The 20124-nt window shown below is 43.6% G+C and overlaps 1 protein-coding gene across 1 annotated transcript in view; it reads right to left on the bottom strand.

Annotated features, from left to right (window-relative positions):
• The window catches only part of cerkl (ceramide kinase-like), an 85349-nt gene that overhangs the window by 23580 nt on the left and 41645 nt on the right, over nucleotides 1-20124 (bottom strand). The window contains 1 exon segment of the mRNA XM_042306493.1: nucleotides 11998-12061. Coding sequence (XP_042162427.1) covers nucleotides 11998-12061 — 64 coding nt within the window.

Raw genomic sequence — 20124 nt, 5'->3', positions numbered from 1 at the left:
GCCTGGGGACACACAGGGCCGGGGTTAGCCCCCACATCACCCGAGGAACAGAGGAGGAGTAGGATGAGGGTACGGCTAAAGGCTAGCAAAACTGGTCGTCTAGTTCGTTGGGGACAGAGAATAAAAGGAGCAGATTTCTGGGCGTGATAGTATAGATTCAGGGCATAATGTGCTGATAGGGGTATGGTGGGGTGCGGGTACAGTGGAGGTAAGCCCAGGCACTGAGTGATGCTAAGAGAGGTTGCATCTCTGGACACGCTGGTTATACTGGGTGAGGTCACCGCATGTGTGGAAGGTGGGACAAAGGAAGTATCTGAGTCATGTACAGTGGGACTAAGAGTTCCGCAGTAAACTAAAACTATGATAACTATCCTAAACAACAGTATACAAGGCATATTGACATTTGAGAGAGACATAAAGCGAGGCATAAAGCAATCACAGGTGTTGATTGGGAGAGCTAGCTAAGACAACAACAGGTAAGACAACAACAGCTAATCAGACAATAACAACAGCTAATCAGACAACAACAACAGGTAAAATGGCGATGAATTGGCAGAGAGGGTCGGTTAAATACACACAAGGCCTGAGTTCGGGGCTAGGGCCGACAGATATACAAAGGTAAACAAAATGGAGTACCGTGATAAATGAACAGTCCAGCAGGCATCAGCTATGTAGCCAAGTGATCATAGGGTCCAGGATGCAGCAATAGATGGAACAGGGAAGCCGCAGGGTAGTCGTTGCTACGCTAGCATGCGGGAGACACGGCGTTTAAAGTTAACAGGCCGGGGTAAGTAGAAGCGTCTGATCCGACGTCCGGCAAAGGCCGGTTGAAGGCACAGAGGATGGAATTACATCTGCGAACTAGTCGTAGTGGTACGGCGGGGCGCCGTTTCGACGAAGAGACCGGGCCAGATGGCGAAAGAGGTATTGTAGTTGTGGTAATTTCGGACTTTACCTGTGAAGTTCTTTGGAAGACAGGGTCCTGAAAAAGGGACGTTTCTTTTTTTGCTGAGTTTATATAACCCCAAAAAGGGTTGTAACCACAGTGGAACCTTTTTGATGCTACTATATATAACTTTTTTTATGTTCTTTATTGAACCTTATGAAGGATTCTCTACAGCACCATAAAAGTTCCATTTAGAACCTTATGAGCATGGTTATTTAAAGAACCTTCAAAAAAGGTTCCATATAGCACATAAAAAGGTTATTCTATGGTTACAAGCCCCCCAAAAAATATTTATAGCCTAACTATATAGAATCATTTGTTCTATATAGTTAGGAAAGGACAAAGTACAGGGTTACACACCCACACAGCAACACACACACTGCCAATACCATGAAACAGCTCAGGGTAAATGTATGAGTAAGGACGTGCTCCCCTCAGCCTATGTAGCTGATCACTGATCACTGGGTAAACATGACATACTGACATAGCATGATAAATCAGTCATATTAATCACCTGACTAAACAGAGAAGGCGTGTGAAACACAGGTCATGGCCAGACAGACACACACACACGCAAGAACCCCCACATACAGTTGCACGCACAAACACCCTTACTGTCTACATTCATCATAATTACTGAATGAGAATGGAGCTGCCCTTGAGACTTCTTTAGTCAAGCAGTAGGTAACAAATATATATATATTTTTTCATGGTATACAAGACATTGGTTTGATTCGCCGCTATCGGAGTGGACTGATCCATTGTGGAAGCCATGGGGATGGCACAGTCCATCACTTTAAGACCCGTGCTACTGAAATTGTATATGGTTATATTATGTAAGAACAACTGTGCTACACTAATAAAAATAATATTATTCTATAACAAATGCCCTTTCTCCCACATTGGGATAGTGGTCGCTGTCCACGGTTCTGAAACACATCAGTGCGCTGTGTTGAGTGTGTTGAATTGGCGCCTTTTCCTAGACCATGTTGCTATTATGCGCATAATAGCAACGTTAACCAGCATATTGGTGTTGAGAACAATGTGGCGGAGACGAGGAAACACCCCTTGCCTTATTGTCTAAGAAACACTAACTTAATTAGGTCTAACTATAGCCTAACTGTTGAATGTGCCTGGCTTTATAAATCACCCATATATATCTACAGAAAAAAGACAGATTCTGCTTCTGTTGTCTGGTTGAGTGTTTAAGCCTACTGTTTTCTTGAGCACCAAGCCTCACTCAAGCACATGTCGGATGAACAATTTCACAAATCCCGCTGTTTTTAATCTTTGCTATGCTGTAATAAAGGCTTCACACTTTTTCTCTCTCGTTAGAACAGCCTCTGGTATTATTTATAATTCCTTTAACGTTGTTTAAACTGTTCCAAATTGTCATTAGTAGGCTTAGTATAGCAGCCTTGTATAACCACCATCGAGCTGTAGGCCAAGGAGCGCATCCTGTTTAGTCTTAATACCGTAACTTAGGCATATTTCGATATGTAGGCTACTGTATCAACCAATCATTCACCAGTTCATGTCATCACACAGCATACCAGTCATTCATGATTTGAAATGCAATTAAGCATTTTAGTTTACAAATAAAATAACAAAGCGACCCTTAAATAATTAGCGTAAACAATAAATTAACCTCTGCTAGAGCTGGCTGGAGTGTTTACGAACATATTCAACCAATCCCTATCCCAGTCTGCTGTCCCCACATGCTTCAAGATGGCCACCATTATTTACCACCACAAATCGATGCTGGCAATCAACAAGATGTATAGGGCCATAAGCAAACAAGAAAATGCTCATCCAGAGGCGGCACTCCTAGTGGCCGGTGATTTTAATGGAGGAAAACTGAAATCTGTTTTTACCTCATTTCTACCAGCATGTCACCTGTGCAACTAGAGGGGGAAACAACTCTAGATCACCTTTACTCTACACACAGTGACGCATACAAAGCTCTCCCTCACCCTCCATTTGGCAAATCTGGCCATAACTCTATCTTCCTGATTCCTGCTTACAAGCAACAACTCAAACAGGAAGTACCAGTGACGCACTCAATACGTAAATGGTCAGATGAAGCAGATGCTAAGCTAACGGACTGTTTCACTAGCAGAAACTGGAATATGGTCCGGAATTCATCCAATAACATTGAGGAGTTGACCACATCAGCCACCGGTTTTATTAATAAATGCTCCGGCGATGTCGTCCCCACAGTGACCGTACGTTCATATCCCAACCAGAAGCCATGTGTTACAGGCAACATCTGCAATGAGCTAAAGTTTAGAGTCAATGAGCGGGACACTAATCCATAGGCTTATAGGAAATCCTGCTACGCCCTCCTACAAACCATCAAACATGCAAAGTGTCATGATGGATCCTACTACACCGGCTCTGATGCTCGTCGGATGTGGCAGGGCTTGCTAACTATCATAGATTACAAAGGGAAACCTGGCCGAGAGCTGCCCAGTGACGCGGGCCTAGCAGACGAGCTAAATGCCTTCTATACTATAGCACTAGCTGTTCCGGACGACTGTATGATCACGCTCTCCGTAGTCAATGTGAGTAAGGCATTTAAACAGGTTAACATTCACAAGGCCGCAGGGACAGATGGATTACGAGGACGCGTACTCAGAGCATGCGCTGACTAGCTGGCAAGTGTCTTCACTGACATTTTTAAACTCTCCCTGACCGAGTCTGTAATACCCACATGTTACAAGCAAACCACCATAGTCCCTTAGCCAAAGAACGCCAAGGCAACCTGTCTAAATGACTACCGCCACGTAGCACTCACATTTGTAGCCATGAAATGCTTTGGTTCATATCAAAACCATCATCCCAAAAACCCTGGACCCACTCCAATTTGCTTACCACCCAAATAGATCCACAGATTACGCAATCTCTATTGCACTCCACACTACCCTTTCCAACCTGGACAAAAGGAACACCTATGTGAGATTGCTGCTCATTGACAACAGCTCAGCGTTCAACACCATAGTGCCCACAAAGCTCATCACTAAGCTAAGGACCCTGGGACTGAACACCTCCCTCTGCAACTGGATCCTGGACCTCCTGACGGGCCACCCCACGGGCTAAGGGTAGGCAACAACATATCTGCCACGCTGACCCTCAACACGGGGCCCCTCATGGTTGCGTGCTCAGTCCCCTCCTGTACTCCCTGTCCAACCACGACTCCAACACCATCATTAAGTTTTCCGATGACACGGCAGTGGTAGGCCTGATCACTGACGATGATGAGACAGTTAATAGGGAGGAGGTCAGAGACCTGGCAGTGTGGTGCCAGGACAAGAACCTCTCCCTCAATGTGGACAAGACAAAGGATCTTATTGTGGACTACAGGAAACAGAGGGCAGAACACGCCCCCATTCACATCGACAGGGCTGTAGTGAAGCAGGTCAAGAGCTTCAAGTTCCTTGGTGTGCACATCGCTAAGGACCTATCATGGTCCAAAAACACCAACGCAGTCGTGAAGAGGGCACGACAACACCTCTTCCCATTTAGGATGTTGAACAGTTTTGCCAAGGGCCCTGAGATACTCAAAAAGTTAAACAGCTGCACCATTGAGAGCATCTTGACTTGCTGCATCACCGCTTGGTATGGCAACTACTCGGCATCCGACCGCAAAGCACTAGGCGTATGGCCGAGAACATCAGTGGGGCCGAACCCCTGCAATCCAGGAACTCTATACCAAGCGGTGTCAGAAGAAGGCCAAAAAAGAGACAGCCACCCAAGTCATAGATTGTTCTTTCTGCTACTGCACAGCAAGCGTTACCAGAGCACCAAACCTGGGACCAAAAGGCTCCTGAACAGCTTCTACCCCCAAGTCATAAGACTGCTGAACAGTTAGCCAAATGGCTACCCGGACTATTTACATTGCCTCCCTTTATTATTTATTTAGCGTAATTTTTTTGCACTGATTCCCTTGCACTGGCTCTATCCACACACTCACACATACTACACTGAAACTACAACACACACACTACATATACTCACACACACACACACACACACACTAGCATATTGACGCCACACACTCACACATAGACACACTTCCACATACGCTGATGCTTCTCTGTTTATTATATATCCTGATTGCCTCGTCACTTTTACCTCTACCCGCATGTACATACTGTATTACCTCAAATACCGTATCTCGTACAACTGCACATTGACCCGGTACTGGTACTCTGTATATAGCCTTGCTATTGTTTTTATTGCGTTACTATGTCCTTTTTCATTGAACAAATATTTTCGTACTTTTTTAACTCTGCATTGCTGGGAACGGGCTCGTAAGTAATGATTTCACTGTAATGTATACATTTGTTGTAATTGGCCATGTGACCAATACAATTTTATTTTATTATTACAATGCTGGTTGACCTAGAACTATCTAGTATTTCAGTCAAATCTATTTGGATTATTTGAAAAGATAATTCTCATTAAATGTATTAAACAGTCAGAACATGCATTCAAATTGGCAAATTTGAATGTTTTGTTTTTTTCATTTTTAAGGAATTGGTTGCAATCTGTCATCTGCCTGCTGCAAAATAATTCATTAAAATTGGCTGAGCCTACTAAACTCCTATAAGCACATTACTAATACATGAACACTGAGGAGGAAAGCTTATCATAGTTCATTTCAGAAACGCTTTTGAACAATACCTTATATTACTGTTTCTAAAAAGATTAGTTTAGCCTCCAATCCATGGCTAGTTGTAATTAAAAGGTGATTATACTGTGTAAAATGGTATTTTATTGGCCCCCCCGTTGAATTATATGCCTGTTAGTAAGGTTTTGCTATTGAGCTGTAATTTACTAAGCAGTGCTAAGTAATAAAATGTAGCAACATTTTGTAAAATTCTAGCTTTCCTTGGATAGATTGTTAGATTCAAGATTTCTATGTTTAAAAAAAAACACGAGACAGAAATGGGGCTTTCATACTGTATACTGAGCTGATGAGGCCCACTTCACAGTGTATGACAAAATCAGATTAGGTTGGACACAGGTTATATAGTCAGGTTCCAATAGTCATGTTCCAATGCTTTATAATGTCACATTATTCTCCTTTATGTTCTTCCACTATCTGGTTATACACTGGCAACACATCCCTCTATTAAAGAACACAGGCTCTCCACTAAACACTCCTCATCCTGTCCGTCACCCCCAGTCAGTAAAGGCAGTAATAAAAGTTGTATACCGGAGTAAAGAATTGTGGATAAGTACAAGGTTTTAATTTGAGGTGCTGATAATTAACATTAATATGTGATCTGGAAATAATTGCACATGTAGCAGCAGCCCATGATAATGCCACCACGTCTTTGACATTCCTATTGTGTTACACACTCTATGATTCCATGGTTGCATCTCAAAATGGCACCCTATTCCGTTTATAATGTACTACTTTTGACCAGAGCCATATGGGCCATGGTCAAATGTAGTGCACTATACCGGGAATAGCGTACCATTTGGGTCATAACCCATGTAACAGGGACTGGGGATGTCACACTGTCCCACACGGTATGAATTAGTGGAACAGGTTAAAATAGACTAGTTTCATTAAATGCAGAGAACAGCTCCTGTATATTTGAGAGGAAATAATGAATGACTTATGGTCTATTAATAAAGAAATCTGTGATTAGTGTTTTATACCTTCTCAACACTTCTCAGTCTTCTGGGGTTAATTTAACATGGTGTTGACAAGACCACTGTGAAGGACCCTGTATATATATATATATATATATATATAACACCTCATCCTCTATGGGGAACATTTCTTCCACACAGAAAGCTTCTCCTAAAGTGGACTACTCTATAACACCTAGTCCTCTGTGGGAAATTGCCTTCACCTTTTTGATATGTCTTGCACACAGTCTGTGATAGCTTCCTATATAGCTAGGCACAATTCCTCTCTAACCAAAGTAGAACAGAGCTCTAACAAAACTTTTTTGAAAAGCCACCTCCGTTGAAACAGACAACCAATAACTTACAAATATCGTGTGAAATATGCCTTGTGTGAACTCTGTACAATCAGGTCGTGAAATGAAGTGCATATGAGCCCCGTCTCTGACTAGTTTGAGTGATATTGCAAATAAATATGACATTACATGACACTTGTATTAGTATTACCACAGCTTCCCTGCTTAAAGATTATCCTGTTTTGCAAACAACCAAACAAGGCTGTATTGGGTTAAGTAGCTTATCTTGAATCTTCCCGGACTTACCCAATGATTTCACCATGCAAATTGAAAAAACAATTTTGATCGGGGAAAGATCTAAATTTAATGTGGGGGAGGGCTGGTCCAACTCAAGGGGTCGTAAAAAAAAAGCACCCCCATCCCAAAAGTTACAAATATTTTTACATTACCCTCCATTTACATTACCCTCCCTTTACATTTCCCTCGTCTTCATAGAATTAACTCAAAATAATGTTTACGACCACAAACAACAATGACTCGTCGATGCCACGCAGGGCTACGGGCCAGAGGGTTGAGGGTTCGCCGACCACCACAGACGAGCTCACTCTCCCTGCCCGTTTCATTACACTACGATCAGAGCCAGCAACAGACAAAAATCAGCTAGGGGGAAATCAGATGTTCAACATTTTGATGCCATATTTGTAATTATATAAAATATATAAACACCAGTCTCAACGTCAACAGCAAAGAGGCGACTCCGGGATGCTGGCCCTCTAGGCAGAGTTGCAAAGAAAAAGCCATGTTTCAGACTGGCCAATAAAAAGAAAAGCTTAAGATGGGCAAAAGAACACAGACACTGGACAGAGATATGGCTTTTTCTTTGGAACTCTGCCTAGAAGGCCAGCATCCCGGAGTCGCCTCTTCACTATTGATGTTGAGACTGGTGTTTTGCGGGTACTATTTATTGAAGCTGCCAGCTGTAGACTTGTGAGGCGTCTGTTTCTCAAACTAGACACTCTAATGTACTTGTCCTCTTGCTCAGTTGTGCACCGGGGCCTCCCATTTCTCTTTCTATTCTGGTTAAAGCCAGTTCACGCTGTTCTGTGAAGGGACAAGTACACAGCGTTGTACGTGATCTTCAGTTTCTTGGCAATATCTCGCATGGAATAGCCTTCATTTCTCAGAACAAGAATAGACTGATGAGTTTCAGAAGAACGTTCTTTGATTCTGGCCATTTTGAGCCTGTAATCGAACCCACAAATGCTGATGCTCCAGATACGCAACTAGTCTAAAGAAGGACAGTTTTATTGCTTCTTTAATTAGAACAACAGTTTTCAGCTGTGCTAACATAATTAAAGGGTTTTCTAATGATCAATTTGCCTTTTAAAATTATAAACTAGGATTAGCTAACAACGTGCCATTGGAACACAGGAGTGATGGTTGCTGATAATGGGCCTCTGTACACCTACAGTTGAAGTCGGAAGTTTACATACACTTAGGTTGGAGTCATTAAAACTCACTTTTCAACCACTCCACAAATGTCTTGTTAACAAACTATAGCTTTGGCAAGTCGGTTAGGACATCTACTTTGTGCATGACAAGTAATTTTTACAACAATTGTTTACAGACAGATTCTTTCACTTATAATTCACTGTATCACAATTCCAGTGGGTCAGAAGTTTACATACACTAAGTTGACTCTGCCTTTAAACAGCTTGGAAAATTCCAGAAAATGATGTCATGGCTTTAGAAGCTTCTGATTAATTGACATCGTTTGAGTCCATTGGAGGTGTACCTGTGGATGTATTCGAGGCCTACCTTCAAACTCAGTGCCTCTTTGCTTGACATCATGGGATTCTTTTTTTTAAATCAGCCAAGACCTCAGAAGAAAAATCCACAAGCCTAGTACATTCTTGGGAGCAATGTTGTGGGGGTGCTTTGCTGCAGAAGAGACTGGTGCACTTCGCAAAATAGATGGCGTCATGAGGCAGGAAAATGATGTGGATATATTGAAGCAACATCTCAAGACGTCAGTCAGGAAGTTAAAGCTTGGTCGCAAATGGGTCTTCCAAATAGACAATGACCCCAAGCATACTTCCAAAGTTGTGGCAAAATGGCTTAAGGACAACAAAGTCAAGGTAGTGGAGTGGGCATCACAAAGCCCTGACCTCAATCCTATAGAACATTTGTGGGCAGAACTGAAAAAGTGTGTGCAAGCAAGGAGGCCTACAAACCTGACTCAGTTGCACCAGCTCTGTCAGGAGGGATGGGCCAAAATTCACACAACTTATTATGGGAAGCTTGTGGAAGTCTACCAGAAACATTTGACCCATGTTCAACAATTTAAAGGCAATGCTAACAAATGCTAATTGAGTGTATGTAAACTTCTGTCCCACTGGGAATGTGATGAAAGAAATAAAAGCTTAAATAAATCATTCTCTCTACCATTATTCTGATATTTCACATTCTTAAAATAAAGTGGTGATCCTAACTGACCTAAGATAGGGAATTTTTACTAGAATGAAATGTCAGGAATTGTCATGCCCTGACCGTAGAGAGCTTTTTATGTCTCTATTTTTGGTTTGGTCAGGGTGTGATTTGGGTGGGCACTCTATGTTCATGTTTCTATGTTTTCTATTTCTTTGTGTATGGCCAGGTATGGTTCTCAATCAGGGACAGCTGTCTATCGTTGTCTCTGATTGGGAATCGTACTTCGGTAGCTTTTTTTCCCTCTTTCTGTGTGGGATCTTGTTCTTCGTTTGTGACCAGGTAGTTTGCACAACGAAGCTGTTCGGTCGTTGTTTTCTTTATTGTTTTGTTTTGTCTAAAGTTTCACTTCAGTAATAAATATTATGTGGAACTCAAGGAACGCTGCGCCTTGGTCTCATCCTTCCGACGACAGCCGTTACATGAATTGTGAAAAACTGAATTTAAATGTATTTGGCTAAGGTGTATGTAAACTTCCGACTTCAACTGCATGTAGATATTCCATTTAAAAAAATCTGTTTCCAGCTACAATAGTCATTTACAACATTAACAATGTCTACACTGTATTTCTGATCAATTTGATGTTATTTTAATGGATAAAAAACTTGATTTTCTTTCAAAAACAAGGATATTTCTAAGTGACCCCAAACTTTTGAACAGCAGTGTATGTCTGAATATCGACCATAAATCCACATGAACAGCCAAACATGAAACAGTATACCTTTTTCCATATAACGCCTACTGAGGTATAGGTGATTATAAAAATGTTGATAAGCAGAGAATAACATATCTGACTCTGAACATCGACCATAAATCCAAACATAACAACCTACAGTACAAAGCAAAAATGTTTTCTTATAATGTCTGCTGAGATATTGGTTGTCTATTATATGTGGGCCACAGTAATGAGGTTGTGAAAGAAGGACAGACAGCAGGATCCTGAGCTCAGCTTTTCCACCAGTCATCATTCTCACCTGCTCCATCTGTCCCTCATATCAGAACTGCCTAGCAGAGCATGTGACAGCCATCCCTCCCTCCATCCCTTCCTCCCTCCCTCCCCTGCCTACCTCCTTCCCCTGTCTACCTACCTCCCTCCCTCCTTCCCCTCTCCCTCCCCCTGCCTTCCTCCCTCCCTCCCTCCCCTGCCTCCCTCCCCCCCTGCCTCTTTACTTCCTTCCCTACCTCCTTTCCTTCCTCCCCTGCCTGCCTGCCTGCCTCCCTCGCCTGCCTGCCTCCCTCCCTCCCTCCCTCCCTCCCTCGCTCCCTCCCCTGCCTCCTTGCCTGCCTGCCTGCTGCCTCTCTCTCTCTCGCTCTCTCTCTCCCCTGCCTCCCTCCTTCCCCGGCCTACCTCCCTCCCTTACATCCTCTCCCTGTCATTCCCCCTCTCTCCATGTCATTCCCCATCTCTCCCCCTCACTCCCGTTTCTACCCTTCTCTCCCCATCTCACCCCGTCACTCCCGTCTCTACCCCGCTCTCCAGTCTCTACCCATCTTTCTCGGTCTCTAACCCTCTCTCCCCTACCGCCTTCTCCTCTCCAGTACCCAGTCTCTCCTCTCCCCCTGCCCTCTCTCCCCTACCCCTTTATCTCTCCTCTCCCCTACTCCTTTATCTCTCCTCTCCCCCTACCCCTTTATCTCTCCTCTCCCCCTACCCCTTTATCTCTCCTCTCTCCCCTACCCCTTTATCTCTCCTCTCCCCTACCCCTTTCTCTCCTCTCCCCTACCCCTTTATCTCTCTCCCCTCTCCCCCTACCCCTTTATCTCTCCTCTCCCCTACCTCTTTATCTCTCCTCTCCCCTACCCCTTTATCTCTCCTCTCCCCTGCCCCTCTCCTCTCCCCTACCCCTTTATCTCTCCTCTCTCCCCTACCCCTTTATCTCTCCTCTCCCTATCCCTTTCTCTCCTCTCTCCCCTACCCCTTTATCTCTCCTCTCTCCCCTACCCCTTCATCTCTCCTCTCCCCTACATCTCTCCTCTCCCCCTCCCCCTACCCCTCTCTACTCTACCCCTTTATCTCTCCTCTACCCCTCTCCTGCCAACCCTCTCTCCCCCTACCCCGCTCTTTCCTAGCCATCCTAGGGGTGGGGTCGTGGTGTAGACTAGCCTGTGCTGAACCGCTAAGCGACACCTATGCAGCAACCCTGGTTTAACAGGAGGCCGGAGCTGCCTCAGAGAATCTAATTGTGACTGTAATGCAGACACATGGGAGCTGTGGTGTGGTGTAAAACGTACATGCACACCAGCAGTTGGCTGGACGGAAGGTACTTCATCACTTTTTCCAGAACAAGTAATTAAAGTGCCACCTGCCGTGCCCACCGGAGAGGACACACACCTCGGCTGGGTTGACTTGGTGTCACGGCATCTCTCCCCCTCTCCCCATCACAGTCCAGTACAAAATCTCAGAATATCGCAATGCTGATTACACAAGCCCATATCAAAGTGGTGTTTTTGTTTACCTACCTAACCCCTGAATTAAAGAATGAATTCAGTCTGCCGTGGCTGCATTCCCGTACTGGGAGCACTGGCACAGATCAGTGTATTGGTTCATTTTCTTTAACTCTGATATAATTTTTTGGAGAGGATTTATACAGACCATCTAACAGATTGTGTGGCAAGCAACCCTACCCATCATATCCGTCCAAGTTGGATTCTTTCAGAACGGAGAGAGCGTGGCCCTTTCTTTCAGTGACTGTGAAGAGAGAAAGACAAGAGAAAATAAATAGTTCATGTGTTAATGAAGGAGAGATGAAATCGAATGGCTGGCACAAAAAAAATACTTTTAGTAACTCTATCCAATGTTAGTTTGGCACGTGGCTGTGATGAACATATGGTGGTGTCTGTGAAGCAGAATTTATACTTGTATGCTGTTTGCATTTTTAATCAAGAAAATAGAAGCAGTACAAAAAGGCTGGCTCCTGAGTGTTAAAGCTCCTCTCGCTTATGCAAAACACAGTCAGCAATGATACTACTCATGTTCATTATCTGGTTATAACACTACATATTACAAGTACATACAACACTGCTACATTTATACAGTGCCTTCGAAAAGTATTCAGACCCCTTGACTTTTTCCAAATTTTGTTAGGTTACAGCCTTATTCTAAAATTGATTAAAAAGTTGTTTTCCCCTCATCAATTTAGGGGTTCCCGAGTGGCACAGCGGTCTAAGGCCTGCATCGCAATGCTAGAGGCGTCACTACAGACCCTGGTTCGGTCCCGGGCTGTATCACAAATGGCCGTGATCTGGAGTCCCAAAGGGCGGCGCACAATTGGCCCAGTGTCGTCCGGGTTAGAGGAGGGTTTGGCCCGGGGTAGGCTGTCACTGTAAATAAGAATTTTGTTCTTAACTGACTTGCCTAGTTAAATAAAGGTTAAATCAAAAATCAAAAATCTATAAACAAACCCCATAGTGGCAAAGCAAAAACAAGTTTTAAGAAAAGTTGGCACATTTATTTAAAATAAAAAACTGAAATATCACATGTACATAAGTATTCAGACCCTTTACTCAGTACTTTGTTGAAATACCTTTGGCAGCGATTACAGACTTGAGTCTTCTTGGGTATTACGCTACAATCTTAGCACACCTGTTATTGGAGAGTTTCTCCCATTCTTCTCTGCAGATCCTCTCAAGCTCTGTCAGGTTGGATGGGGAGCATCGCTGCACAGCTATTTTCAGCTCTCTCCAGAGATGTACGATCAAGTTCATGTCCAGGCTCTGGCTGGGCCACTCAAGGACATTCAGAGACTTGTCCCGAAGTCACTCCTGCGTTGCCTTGTCCTGAGCACTCTGGAGCAGGTTTTAAATCAAGGATCTCTGTACTTTGCTACGTTAATCTTTTCCTCGATCCAGACGAGTCCCAGTCCCTCCCGCTGAAAAACATCCCCACATCATGATGCTGCCACCACCATGCTTCACAGTAAGGACGGTGCCAGGTTTCCTCCAGACGTGACGCTTGGTATCAGGCAAAATAGTTATTGGTTTCATCAGACCAGAGAATCTTGTTTATCATGTTCTGATAGTCCTTTAGGTGCCTTTTGGAAAACTTCAATCAGGCTGTCATGTGCCTTTTACTGAGGAGTGGCTTCGGTCTGGCCACTCGACCATAAAGGCATGATTGTTTGAGTGCTGCAGAGATGGTTGTCATTCTGGAAGGTTCTCCCATCTACACAGAGGAACTCTAGAGCTCTGTCAGAGTGACCATTGGGTTCTTAGTCACCTCCCTGACCAAGGCCATTCTCCCCCGATTGCTCAGTTTGGCCGGGCGGCCAGCTCTAAGAAGAGTCTTGGTGGTTCCAAACTTCTTCCATTTAAGAATGATGGAGGCCACTATGTTCTTGGGGACCTTCAATGCTGCAGAAATGTTTTGGTACCCTTCCCCGATCTGTGCCTCGACACAATCTTGTCTCGGAGCTCTCTGGACAATTCCTTCGACCTCATTGCTTGGTTTTTGCTCTGACATTTATATTTTAAATGTATTTTATTTGACCTTTATTTAACTAGGCAAGTCAATTAAGAACACATTCTTATTTACAACAACGACCTACCTAAAGGCAAAAGGCCTCCTGTGGGAACGGGGCTGGGATTAAAAATAATAAATGTTATAAAATATAGGACAAAACACTCATCACGACAAGAGAGACACCACAACAGTACATAAAGAGACAACAACACAACATGCTAGCAACACAACATGACAACAACACGATAGCAAATAGAGGTCAACCGATTAAATCGGCATTGCTAGTTAACTTATCATTGAATAACAGCCTACTTCAACTTCGCCAAACGGGGGATGATTTAACAAAAGCACATTCGTGAAAAAAGCACAATCATTGCACAATTATACCTAACCATAAACATCAATGCCTTTCTTAAAATCAATCCACAGAAGTATATTTTTTGAAGCCTCCATATTTAGTTAAAAGAAATGCATGTTAGCAGGCAATATTAACTAGGGAAACTGTGTCACTTCTCTTGCGTTCAGTGCAAGCAGAGTCAGGGTATATGCAGCAGTTTGGGCCGCCTGGCTCGTTGTGAACTGTGTGAACACCATTTATTCCTAACAAAGACCATAATTAATTTGCCAGAATTGTACATAATTATGACATAACATTGAAGGATGTGAAATGTAACAGCAATATTTAGACTTGGGGTTACCACCCGTTCAATAAAATATGGAACGGTTCCGTATTTCACTGAAGGACTAAACGTTTTGTTTTCAAAATGATAGTTTCCAGATTTGACCATATTAATGACCAAAGGCTCGTATTTCTGTGTGTTTATTATAATTAAGTCTAGGATTTGATATTTGATAGAGCAGTCTGACTGAGCGGTGGTAGGCAGCAGCAAGCTCGTAAGCATTCATTCAAACAGCACTTTCCTGCGTTTTGCCAGCAGCTCTTAGCAATGCTTGAGGCACAGTGCTGTTTATGACTTCAAGCCTATCAATTCCAGAGATTAGGCTGGCAATACTAAAGTGCCTATAAGAACATCCAATAGTCAAAGGTATATGAAATACAAATGGTATAGAGAGAAATAGTCAACGCGCCATAATTCCTATAATAACTACAACCAAAAACTACTTAACTGAGAATGTTGAAGACTCATGGTAAAAGGAACCACCAGCTTTCATATGTTCTCATGTTCTGAGCAAGGAACTTAAACGTTAGCTTTTTTACATGGCACATATTGCACTTTTACTTTCTTCTCCAACACTGTGTTTTTGCATTATTTAAACCAAATTGAACATGTTTCATTATTTATTTGAGACTAAATAGATTTTATTTATGTATTATATTAAGTTAAAATAAAAGTGTTCATTCAGGATTGTTGTAATTGTCATTATTACAAACATATATATATATTTTTTTTTAAAATATATTTAAAAAAATGTTTAAATCGTCCGATTAATTGGTATCGGCTTTTTCGGTCCTCCAATAATCGGTTTCGGCGTTGAAAATCATATTCGGTCGACCTCTAGAAGCAACACAACATGGCAGCAGCACAACATGGTAGCAGCACAAAACATGGTACAAACAATATTGGGCACAGACAAGCATTGTCAACTGTGGGACCTTAACTAGACAGGTGTGTGCCTTCTCAAATCATGTCCAATCAATTGAATTTACCACAGGTGGACTCCAATCAAGTTGTAGAAGCATCTCAAGGATGATCAATATAAACAGGGAACACCTGAGTTCAATTTCGAGTCTCATAGCAAACGGTCTGAATACTTATGTAAATAAGTTATTTCTGTTTTTTTTTATACAATTAATTCAGACCCCATAATGACGAAGCGAAAACAGGTTTGTAGACATTTTTCCAATTGTGTGTAGATTCTTGAGGATTCGTAAAAAATGGAATCCATTTTAAGAATAAGGCTGTAACATAACAACCTGTGGAAAAGGTAAATGGGTCTGAAAACTTTATGTAGTTACTACATATTATACATATACATAGGCACTTTATGTAGTTACTACATATTTTATGTAGTTATATGTATTACATATTATATGTTGTTATATGTACTACATATTATATGTAGTTATATGTACTACATATTATATGTTGTTATATGTACTACATATTATATCTTGTTATACGTACTACATATTATATGTAGTTATACGTACTACATATTATATGTAGTTATATGTACCACATATTATATGTAGTTATATGTACTACATATTATATCTTGTTATACGTACTACATATTATATGTAGTTATATGTACCACATATTATATGTAGTTATATGTACTAGATATTCTATGTAGTTATTTGTACTACATATTATATGTGTACTACATATTATATGTAGTTATATGTACTACATATTATATGTTGTTAGACGTACTACATATTATATGTTGTTATATGTACTACATATTATGTGTTGTTATATGTACTACATATTATATGTAGTTATATGTAGTTATATGTATCACATATTATATGTTGTTATATGTACTACATATTATATCTTGTTATATGTACTACATATTATATCTTGTTATATGTACTACATATTCTATGTAGTTAGATGTACTACATATTCTATGTAGTTAGATGTACTACATATTCTATGTAGTTAGATGTACTACATATTCTATGTAGTTAGATGTACTACATATTCTATGTAGTTAGATGTACTACATATTCTATGTAGTTAGATGTACTACATATTCTATGTAGTTAGATGTACTACATATTCTATGTAGTTAGATGTACTACATATTCTATGTAGTTAGATGTACTACATATTCTATGTAGTTAGACGTAAATACATATTATATGTTGTTATACGTAAATACATATTATATGTTGTTATACGTAAATACATATTATATGTTGTTATACGTAAATACATATTATATGTTGTTATACGTACTACATATTATATGTTGTTATATGTAAATACATATTATATGTTGTTATATGTACTACATATTATATGTTGTTATATGTACTACATATTATATGTTGTTATATGTACTACATATTATTGAAGTTGGTGTGTAATTCTAAATCCTAAATCCGTTGCAGTGCAGGGCAGAATTTGTACAGGTAGAAAGAGGTCAAATGTTTGTTTGGGGGGGAAGGATACAGGAAGGACAGATTACTATGATGGAAATTCACAACAGCAGATGGGTGAGTCGATACATTGGGATGTGGGTTTATCAGTCAAACACTGGCGACAAAGGGAGAGAGGTTGACAGGGAGATGGCTTGGAGGGGACAAGGGAGATGGACAGGGGGAGAGAGATGGACAGGGGAGGGGACAGGGGGAGAGAGGTTGATGGACAGGGGGAGAGAGGTTGACAGGGGGAGACAGGGGAGGTTGACAGGGGGAGAGACAGGTTGACAGGGGACAGGGAGAGGTTGACAGGGGGAGACAGGGGAGAGAGAGGTTGACAAAGAGGAGACAGGGGAGAGAGGTGACAGGGGAGAGAGAGGTTGACAGGGAGGAGACAGGGGAGGAGGTTGACAGGGAGTGGCTAGTGGAGGAGACAGGGGGAGAGAGGTTGACAAGGGGAAGGCTAGTGGAGGAGACAGGGGAGAGAGAGGTTGATGGCTAGTGGAGGAGACAGGGGAGAGAGAGGTTGATGGGGAAGGCTAGTGGAGGAGACAGGGGAGAGGTTGAGAGGGAAGGCTTGAGGAGGGGGTGGCTGAGTGGAGGGAGGAGACAGGGGGAGAAAGGTTGACAGGGGGGCTGGGAGGAGACTTGAGTGGAGGAGACAGGGGAGGGAGGTTGACAGGGGGTGGCTAGTGGAGGAGACAGGAGAGAGAGGTTGATGGGGAAGGCTAGTGGAGGAGACAGGGTGAGAGAGGTTGATGGGGAAGGCTAGTGGAGGAGACAGGGGAGAGAGGTTGATGGGGAAGGCTAGTGGAGGAGAAGGGAGAGAGGTTGACAGGGAGGTGGCTAGTGGAGGAGACAGGGGGAGAGAGGTTGACAGGGAGGTGGCTAGTGGAGGAGACAGGGATGAGAGAGGTTGATGGGGAAGGCTAGTGGAGGAGACAGGGGAGAGAGGTTGATGCTAGTGGAGGAGACAGGGAGGAGAGGTTGATGGGGAAGGCTAGTGGAGGAGACAGGGGAGAGAGGTTGATGAGGAAGGCTAGTGGAAGAGACAGGGGAGGGAGGTTGACAGGGAGATGGCTAGTGGAGGAGACAGGGGGAGAGGGTGGCACGCCATGGAGAGGAGAACCCATGTTCCTGAATCTCTAGAGACTAGGTTACTGTCACAATGTATCGGCTTGCCCACCATTGCAAACACACACACAAGCACCCCCCCACACCACACACACACACTCAGATGCCAGTGAATAGTGAAAATGGGGGAACGGGGTGCCATACCGCAGATGGCATCACAAGCCCATGCCCCACTTAGCATTTCTGGGGCATCTCCTCTCCGTCGGAGCGGGTTAGTCCCAGCTGTACCAACCCATCACACACATCACAGGTTCCACCACGACTGATGTGACACTTGCAGATGAGTATTGTTGTGTGAGAATGTGCATCATTATTATCAGCAGGACCACATTAATATTTCATGAGTGGATGTCCTGGTCCCTGTCCCAGTCTCTGGTAGCAGGGGATGTCCTGGTCCCTGTCCCCATCTCTGGTACCAGGGGATGTCCTGGTCCCTGTCCCCATCTCTGGTACCAGGGGATGTCCTGGTCCCTGGCCCAGTCTGTGGTAGCAGGGGATGTCCTAGCCCAGTCTCTGGTACTAGGGGATGTCCTAGCCCAGTCTATGGTACCAGGGGATGTCCTAGCCCAGTCTCTGATACCAGGGGATGTCCTAGCCCAGTTTCTGGTACTATGGGATGTCCTAGCCCAGTCTCTGGTACCAGGGGATGTCCTAGCCCAGTCTCTGGTACCAGGGGATGTTCTAGCCCCGTCTCTGGTACCAGGGGATGTCCTAGCCCAGTCTCTGGTACCAGGGGATGTCCTAGCCCAGTCTTTGGTACCAGGGGATGTCCTAGCCCAGTCTCTGATACCAGGGGATGTCCTAGCCCAGTCTCTGGTACCAGGGGATGTCCTAGCCCAGTCTCTGGTACCAGGGGATGTCCTAGCCCAGTCTCTGGTACCAGGGGATGTTCTAGCCCAGTCTCTGGTACCAGGGAATGTCCTGGTCCCTGTCCCCATCTCTGATACCAGGGATGTCCTAGCCCCATCTCTGGTAGCAGGGGATGTCCTGGTCCCTGGCCCAGTCTCTGGTAGCAGGGGATGTCCTGGTCCCTGTCCCCGTCTCTGGTACCAGGGGATGTCCTGGTCCCTGTCCCCGTCTCTGGTACCAGGGGATGTCCTGGTCCCTGTCCCCATCTCTGGTACCAGGGGAAGTCCTGGTCCCTGTCCCCGCCTCTGGTACCAGGGGATGTCCTGGTCCCTGTCCCCATCTCTGGTACCAGGGGATGTCCTGGTCCCTGTCCCCATCTCTGGTACCAGGGGAAGTCCTGGTCCCTGTCCCCATCTCTGGTACCAGGGGATGTCCTGGTCCCTGTCCCCGTCTCTGGTACCAGGGGATGTCCTGGTCCCTGTCCCCATCTCTGGTACCAGGGGAAGTCCTGGTTCCTGTCCCCGTCTCTGGTACCAGGTGATGTCCTGGTCCCTGTCCCCATCTCTGGTACCAGGGGAAGTCCTGGTCCCTGTTCGGCCCTTGTATTGTCACATCAACATGATGTTGATGGACAGTATGTTGTGTACATACACTACAAAACTATGCTGATAACATCTGCTATTCAGAAGCTATCCTGTTCATTGAAAAATCTGCATAGAAGAAGAATTTGCATATCTCAGCTACATGACTGAATTTGACTTCTTACTGCTAAGAAATAAGACGAGTAGGTGGCCAGTATGTTGCAATAAACTAACTAAATATATTTAGAAATAACACATATGTGAGCAGTCAGCATAGTACATCAGCCAGCATAGTACCTCAGTCAGCATAGTACCTCAGTCAGCATAGTACCTCAGTCAGCATAGTACATCAGCCAGCATAGTACCTCAGTCAGCATAGTACCTCAGTCAGCATAGTACATCAGCCAGCATAGTACCTCAGTCAGCATAGTACATCAGCCAGTACATAGTCAGCATAGTACATCAGTCAGCATAGTACATCAGCCAGTACATAGTACATAGTACATCAGTCAGTCAGCATAGTACATCAGTCAGCATAGTACCTCAGTCAGCATAGTACCTCAGTCAGCATAGTATCATCAGTCAGCATAGTACATCAGTCAGCATAGTAC

The sequence above is a fragment of the Oncorhynchus tshawytscha genome, linkage group LG26 (assembly GCF_018296145.1).
Source record: "Oncorhynchus tshawytscha isolate Ot180627B linkage group LG26, Otsh_v2.0, whole genome shotgun sequence".
Classification (NCBI taxonomy): domain Eukaryota; kingdom Metazoa; phylum Chordata; class Actinopteri; order Salmoniformes; family Salmonidae; genus Oncorhynchus; species Oncorhynchus tshawytscha.
The sequence above is the reverse complement of the archived record's forward strand: the minus strand, read 5'-3'. Positions and strand labels throughout refer to the sequence as shown.